An 8011-nucleotide genomic window follows, 5' to 3' on the forward strand; every position below is an offset into this window, starting at 1 on the left:
CAGAAGAAGTTTACTGATCCCTGTTACAGAGCCTTGAATGCAGGTTGAGGAGTTTGACTCTTTATGTATAAGGCAACGAACTAGGGTGCATTATGATCAGTGCTGTTTTCAGGGAAGATGACAATTTGTGGGGTACAGATTCGCAGGTGAGAGAGAGAGGCAGGGAGATGCCACAGTGGCCCGTGAAACAATGCAAGTAACAAGTAACGGGGTTTCAACCCCAAAAGAGGGAAGGTAGGAAAGGTGACAGACTCATTCATTCATTAAAGCATCTCTGTTGAGAGCTTTCTGTGGTCTGGGCACCATTCTGAGAGCTGAAAGATATAAGGTAGAAATGCCCGAGCTTGGTAGCTCTTTGGGTATGGGAAATGAGCTCTGTGTTCATTTGCTAAGGATGCTGTAACCAAGTACTACCGACTGGGCGGCTCAAACAACAGACATTTATTATCTCAGAGTTTTGGAGGCCAGAAGTGTAAGATCAAGGTGACCAAAGCTACGCTCCTTCTGCAAGAGGTAGGGAAGGATCTGGTCCAGGTCTCTCTCTTAGCTTCTGCTAGTTCCTCGGCTTGTGGTTGCATAACTCGTCTCCACATGGCAGACTCCCTGTGGGTGTATGTGTTCAAAAATTTCTCCTTTTTATAAGGACACCAGCCATATTGGATTAGGGACCCACCCTACTCCAGTATGAGCTCATTTTAACTTAACTGATTACATCTGCAATGACTATGTCTGAATAAGGTCACAGTCTGGGTAGTGAGGGCTGGGACTTCGACATGTGAGTTTTGGAGAGATGCAACTCAACCCATCACAGCTACCAGAGCCTGGTACAAGGTGCCGTTTGGAGAAATCCCTCTTCTCCCATATTCTGCTTCTGCCCGCAGCATGGAGGGAATTTCTACCTGAGATTCCTCTGTCTGCTTCTGGAAGCTTCTCACTCAGCCATCCTCTAGGAGGGAGAATTGTCCCTGGGTGGGCCAGTGCCCGATCTTTTTGTTCATGTCCCCTGGTGGGTGAGGCTGCTGTGAGCATAGCATCCCTTTGCCTGCCCAGTGTTTCTGCTGCCTCTGTCCCCATGGGGGTGACCCAGCACACAGCCCCTCTAGTTCCAGCTCCTTGCCATGTGGCTGACTGGGACAGCTCATTCCAGGGCTGCTCTACAGATCCAGCCAAATCATGTGTCCCTTACAGGGTCACCTGAGTGGGCAGTCCGGGGTCTGCTTTCAGGCTGAGAATCAGACCTGACTCCGTAGGATGGAATGTGAAGATGATCAAGATTTACAAAAATAGAGGTGATCGGCGTTCAATAACCACATCAATGAAAAGAGGAAAACACACTTTTTCAAAACAAAGTTCACTTTATTACATTAATTGTATATACTGAAAGGATATGAAATGCAGACTTGTCTAAATTTTCTTGCTGATTCTCTTGAAGACGATGTCACCCAGTGTCATGGTCTGAAAGCCAGAAAAGACATCATGAAACGCTCACCTGATGTTGAATTGTAAATGATAGTTAAGCCCCCAGTATGCTAACATATGTAGTAATTCAAAGACTCCTCTGTTTGCTATAGGACCAGAGGAAGGGTTGGCAATCTTTTCTAAAATCCCATTGGCCACTTTACTTCCTCACGTGCAGAGTTGTCCCGCCTTTTACTGGATTCCTTCCTATATCAATGACTGTTATAGCAAGACCATCCAAACCAGTCCAATCTGATCCAATTTCTCAAAGTTTCATTGAGCACCTACTATGGACCAAACATGTGTTGAGCACTGAGGACAAGTGTATGGGGAAACACCTGGGCATCCAGCCTGGAACTTAGTAGGTAGTGCATAATTTCCCTCCCAAAGCTGTAGAGCCTATAAAAACACTAGATTCATTGGATCCATAAGTGTTTGAGTTTTTGAGGGTTGCTCCTTTCTCCCCCAGCCCTTCCCTCCTGCTGATTCTCTTGAACAAGACTATGGAAATGATGTGGGGTGATGTCATCAGGGTGAAAAGGCAGCCCTTTGCTTTCAACAGCAATGAAATGGAACGGAAAGATCTAGGTTTGAACCCTAGTTCTACAACTCATTAGCTGGATGACCTTGGACAGTTCAACCTGTCTGTTAAGTCCCCCATCCTGCCTCCCTCACAGGAGATGAGAGGAATAGGGGCAATGGAACATAGCAAAGACATTGGCCAGGACTGAGTCCAGGACAGCTTATCTACCACTGCCCTGCAGGTGCCTCTCTCTGCTGTGAATGTGCTGGGGACCGCAAATTTCATGGTTGACCCTCTCTCTCTCGTTGAGGGATTTCTCCCCTTGAGCAGCGTTCTGCCTCTGTTACTCCCCAAAATACAACCTGGGGGCAAGGAAGAGCCGGGGGGACTATCACTGCAGGAGAGACACTGTGTTATTCACCCCCATATGGGGGAGAGGACGTGGCCGACAGCCGGACGCCAAGGGTGACGTGGCACACACAAACCGGAGTGTCAGATCCATAAGCTGCCATGAAATTGCCGAGAATACGATTCTCCTTATAAATGCCCAAAGGGCAAAGGCATTTATTGAGTTCCCTGGGCTTGCAAGGCAGATGGAGGCCTCTGTGTTCATTGGTTAGTGACGCAGAAGGGAAGGGTTATGGCTGACAATTACTGCAACGTCATAAAATAGAAAAAGCAATGAAACAGCCCAACTTTCTGCCAGACCAAGCCTTCCTTGAGCGTGGGTGCTGCGTGCATGGGAAGGTTGCTCCGTGAATCAGAGGACCACAGGTGGGAACGAATGGATTTCTGTCCTCCAGCCCGTGAGCGAGACTTGTGTCCACATCCCAGCAGAGTCTAAGAAGTGTGACCTGTGCTGGTGGCTTTGCACGACGCTGTGTCTCCTACCAGGCTCCTCTCCTACCCCATCCTATTTGGGTGTTGCGGGAGGAAGGGGAGAGGAGGCAGGGGATGGCAGTGAGGAAGGAAGGAAGTGGGGGAGGTAGGAGTGGTCGACCCTGACCAGGAAAGTGGTGGTGGAAGGACAGCCTGAAGGAACAGGGAGAGGCAGGGAAGCACCAGCTGGGGCCGCCACCAGCACATGGGGGGCTTTTGGTGAATTAGAAAAGTGTGCCCCTTCCTTAAGACACCATACTTCTCTATTGGAAAACTGCCTTAACACACTGCACTGGTTTTATTAGAACAAAATGACTTACTAGCATCCATCGCAAGCCAGTAAGAAATGTACAAAGCTCCCCCGTCTACAATAGGAGCTGGCTTCTCCTAGGGGCGTGCAGTGTATCACCGTGGACTGCTGCCCTGTGAGACAGATCCAGCTCAGAGGAACCCTAGCTCTGCCATTTCCTGGTGGTATGATTGCCTCAGTTTCCCCATTAAGAAAATTCAGTGTTGGTGGGAAGATTTGAGATAATGTGTGAAAGCTTCCTGGGCACAGTGGATGCTCAGTAAGTGGTAGCAGAGATTGACCCCTGGCCCCAAGCACGAGGAGCCACGAGTCAGAGTGTCCACTTACGCTGATGGCTGTGTCACCGTTGAATTCAGTCACGGACTTGACGCCTTTGAGAGTTGTCACCAGTTTATTCTCACCTTCCAGCTGGACCACCGCCTGCATGGGACAGAAGGAACGGCCTGGGAGGAAGGGTCTGCGAGGGAGTAAACCTCTCGCTAATGAGGTTGGCTACCCTGCATAGGTCTCTGCTTGCAACAACCAAACCCTGTTCTCTGGCTCTGAACGGAAGTGGGGTGCATGTAAGAACTGAAGAAAATGGCAGGGCTTCTTTTGCCAGACTTTTCATCTATGGGATGTGATCTAGGAGTCAGCGTAAGACCCCTAAGCTGTCTCAAATCAAACACAAATAAAATTGATTCAAGTCGCAATCCTCCAAGCCAATGGAGGGAGGGGGTAGCAAAATTCAAAATCCTGGCCAGTTGGAAGAACACATATTTTTGCTTTGTATTATTTTATACTATTCCTTCTAGCACCTTTATCTTTCCTCTGGCGGTCTCCTTTCCACGCATCCAGGAAGAGGTAACAGAAACCCAGCATGGAGCAGAAGACACTGGCCAACGTTAAAATGTGCCTCCAAAACGGACAATTGTGAAAGGCCTGTGGTAAAACCCATGACAGTCTGCCCCTTACCGTGGGCCGTATAAGAGAATTTCCCATCTAAAATTTATCACACATTTCCTGACCTGTAATGTTGTATCTAGAGAAGCAGAAATCAAGAGCCATCAGAAGAGGTAAAAAAAAAGATCAACAGTTGTGTGGAGACAGATGTACAAAGCTGTCTGGGGTCAGGGGATGTTGGGGGAGAGGAGTGAAGATGGCCACTCAGTGGTACTGGGGGTGCTGGGGTGTGTGGGGTTTCGGACGGAGGAACAGAGGCCCTTTGTGGGGGGCGCCCCCCTGCCTGGATCTCCCTGCCACCGCCTGCCCACCACTCACACATCCCACACCCAGCTCTCATCACACACCTTAGCCACAGCCCAGCAGAGGTGACACCACCCTGCCCGCTGCCTTTGTTCTGGGAAGGGCGACTGTGCCCATTTCACAGACGAGGTAGCAAAGTCTAGGGGCTCATTGACCAGCCCACAAGGCTTGGTCTGAAGGCCTGCTTTGGTTCTTTGGTGTCGCAGGCACCTCCTTCAGGAAGTCTGTCCCCATGACCACCAGCTCTAGGCTCAGCAAAGCCATTTCCTTTGGCTCACGGATGACCTCAGGGCTCTGTTAGGGGTTTTGCACAGACTGTCACTTGCCCGTTGCTGGGCCTGGGAGATTCTGAGTCTAAGACGCCCGCTCTGGGCCTGGTTCCCCATACCCTCTATATGGGAGAGCTCGGACCCTTGGGCCAGAGCTCCTCCAGAGGGTCGCAGGAAACTGGGAGCTTCCCTAAGAGCTTCTTCCTTAAGAGCTGTCTTTGTCTCTCTGCCTCTCACCCTGGCAGTGGGTTCAGAGATAGGGTATCAGCAGTGGGAATTGTGAGGTGGGAGCGTTGAGGGAGGAAGCCTGGGACCAGGCTCCAGGGAAAGTTCTGGAAGCAGAGGGTGGCTCGAGGGGGCACCTCCTACCTTGACCTTCTCCCCAGTCAGGAATTCTATCTCACACTCCTCCCCCAAGTTGAACTCGTTCTGGATCACTTTGGAGCCAGTGGTGACGGTGAACTTGAAGTGGTTCCCATCATGCACGACTTCTGACATCCCCTTGATGTCCTTCCCCTTCTGGATGAAGTCATCAGGCATACCTGGTGGAAAGCACTGGAAGTTCAGAGGTGGGCAGAGGTGGGAGCTGCAAGGTCACAAGAGAAACCCCGTGATGTAGAGGGGGAGGGGAGATGCCGTGTTTTCCCGGAGGCCCCAGCACTTTCTGGAGTCCTGTGAGCAGTGTGGGTTTTGACCTCTGAAAGGGAAGGTCAGTGGCCTGACCTGGCCTGATCTCATGCACCTGCTATCTTGCCAGTTGGTTTATAAGAAAAACACACCCCTCTGCCCAGGGGAAGCTTTTCTCGGCTGAGCACCTGCTTCTTACTTGCTCTCCCTCTTCGTTCCTCCTACTTTAAAGCCTTCAGACTTTGCTCTTTTGAGTGTAAAGGATTTTGTCCTCCACATTCAGGGGACCATCCAGCTTGTCTCCCAAGCCAGGTCCCCCCCGAGAGTGGAAGGGGAGCTCTGAATAATTATGCCAGAACAGCAGGCACACACCCGGCCTGTGCCTGGCAAACCTATGTCCCCTTATCCTTACCTCCACCTCTGCCATCGAGGCTCCTGAGGAAGATGGACAAGGTGTCCCTTGCCCGGGGACAGAGCTTTACGAATTTCAGAGCATGTCTATGTTGTTACATGAATTGAGCTTCATGAAAACCAGGTGCATTGACAGCGGTGGGGAGGGTCCTGTTGCCCAAGCGAGGGATGCAGGACACAGAGAGGTGTTATGACGTGCCCTACAGGAGAAGGTCCTAGCTCTCAGCTTCCCCGAATCTCCTCCTCTCTTTGCCTCTGCTGTCTTCCCCACCCTCTCCTCTCAGCATCCTTCCTTGTCCCCCTGCCCCTTTGCTCCCTCCCCCTGGAGGACACTCCCCTCCCCCAGCCCCACAGGGGACACCTGCCATCTCCCAAGACTCAGCCAAGGCTCGCCTTCGCTCCTCCCAAGGCTTCCCTTGATGCCCTCCCAGGACCACCACATCCTCCTGGAAGTGACCCGGTGGGGTGGGGCGAAGGGATTTTAAATGTGTCTCCGGGAACTAGAGCCGGCTTCAAATCCCAGCTCAGTTTGGGATTACTACCTGTGTGACCCCGGTTGGGATTACTTCACCTTTCAAGGCCTCAATTGCCTCAATTACAAAGTGGGAAAAATAATAGTATCCAACTCAGAGTCTTTTGGTGAGGCATTAACAGGACGCTGCCTGTTCAGGGCTCAGCCTCAGGACACGTTAGAGCATGCTTGATCGCATTTATTTCTTCTCTTTTTCTCTAAATTGTGACCTTGGAAACGTGGCTCATTGTTATCCATCTCCGTGGTATCTGCCCAGCACAGCACTCATCTCAGCGTGCGGTTGGCCTTGAATCAAAGTTTGTTAGAAGAATGAATAAATGGGGCTTCCCTGGTGGCGTAGTGGTTAAGAATCTGCCTGCCAGTGCAGGGGACACGGGTTCGAGCCCTGGTCTGGGAGGATCCCACATGCCGCGGAGCAACTAGGCCCGTGAGCCACAACTACTGAGCCCGCGCGTCTGGAGCCTGTGCTCCGCAACGGGAGAGGCCGCGATAGTGAGAGGCCCGCGCACCGCGATGAAGAGTGGCCCCCACTCGCCGCAACTGGAGAAAGCCCTCGCACAGAAACGAAGACCCAACACAGCCAAAAATAACTAAATAAATATTTTTTAAAAAAGAATGAATAAATGAATGAACGAGTGAATGAACAGGGTCACACAATGAGGTACCAGTAGAGGTGGCTTCAATCCAGATCAGACCCTAGCTCAGTGCTATTTCCACTTGCCTAAGGCGTAGCCTTGCGCAGGGAGGACTAGCATGTGCTTTGAAAGTAACAGAACAGGACCCCTGGTCTGTGTAAAGCTTGGACCGGTCCTCGCATCCAGACCTCAGGACCCCAAAGGGCCACCACGTGTAGGACCAGACCGTCATGGCCATGGCCCCCAGCCTTGGCCCAGCACTCACCGACTGCCTTCATGAAGGTCTCGAAGTTTTCCTGGCTCTGCATTTGGTACTTGCCGGAGAAGTTCATGGTGGCGGCGAAGATCCCTTCAGAGCTGAGTCAACAGCTCTGCTGGCAGGGCTGCCAGCGTGGGCTGGTTTATAGGGGGCTCCTTCCCCTTCAAATGTAGGCCATAGGTCAGCCGCTGTCGACTCCTTTATGGCCAGGTTCAAACATTAACTCCTGAGAGCAATGGTCAACGCTTAAAAAAAACTAGTTTGTGCACAGCAGTGATTTGCTCCAATTCAGCAAACCTTGATGAGTGCCAATCAGGTGCAAAGCCCTATGGCTCTGCAGACTTTAAGGTGCTGCTATCCCATGAAATGTGTGTGTGCGCGTATGTGTATGCATACGTACCTACACACGCATATATGTGTGTGTGTGTGTGTGTATATGTATGTATACGTATATACGTGGAGATGTGTATGTGTACGTGTGGATCTAGATTTAGACGCTCAGAAAAATACCAAAGAATCCCTTTAATCTCAAAACCTCACCTTAGTTACCTTGTGATCTCTTCTCATTTTTATCATCACACTAAGTTAATTTTTACCAAGTTGTCATCAGTCCCTAGAGCTGCTTTGTATTCTGGGAATTCCTCACAGGCTCCTCCACAGTCCAAATCAATCTCCTTTTGGCGACTTTCCTGGTGATGCAGTGGTTAAGAATCCACCTGCCAATGCAGGGGACACGGGTTCGAGCCCTGGTCCGGGAAGATCCCATATGCCGCAGAGCAACTAAACCCGGGCGCCACAACTACTGAACCTGCGCTCTAGGGCCCGTGAGCCACAACTACTGAGCCTGCGAGCCACAACTACTG

General features: G+C 51.0%; 1 protein-coding gene across 1 annotated transcript; it reads right to left on the reverse strand.

Annotated features, from left to right (window-relative positions):
* Positions 1 to 1332: 1332 nt before the first annotated feature.
* On the reverse strand, positions 1333 to 7286 carry FABP1 (fatty acid binding protein 1). The gene is made up of 4 exons (XM_032652966.1): positions 7155 to 7286; positions 5054 to 5226; positions 3498 to 3590; positions 1333 to 1455 (listed from the first exon to the last, which is right to left on the reverse strand). Exons 1-4 carry the CDS (start codon positions 7219 to 7221, stop codon positions 1405 to 1407), a joined length of 384 nt encoding a protein of 127 aa, XP_032508857.1. The 5' UTR covers positions 7222 to 7286; the 3' UTR covers positions 1333 to 1404.
* Positions 7287 to 8011: the final 725 nt, after the last annotated feature.

Source organism: Phocoena sinus, chromosome 13, assembly GCF_008692025.1.
Source record: "Phocoena sinus isolate mPhoSin1 chromosome 13, mPhoSin1.pri, whole genome shotgun sequence".
Taxonomy (NCBI): Eukaryota; Metazoa; Chordata; class Mammalia; order Artiodactyla; family Phocoenidae; genus Phocoena; species Phocoena sinus.

What these genes read in the sequence shown, in the direction of transcription:
- FABP1 (XM_032652966.1), bottom strand. Translation starts at nt 7,221, where the DNA reads ATGAACTTCTCCGGCAAGTACCAAATGCAGAGCCAGGAAAACTTCGAG. An exon ending in GACCTTCATGAAGGCAGTCG is followed by an intron (nt 5,227 to 7,154) that starts GTGAGTGCTGGG and finishes GCTTTCCACCAG; the next exon opens with GTATGCCTGATGACTTCATC. An exon ending in ACGGTGACACAGCCATCAGC is followed by an intron (nt 1,456 to 3,497) that starts GTAAGTGGACAC and finishes TCTGGCTTTCAG; the next exon opens with ACCATGACACTGGGTGACAT.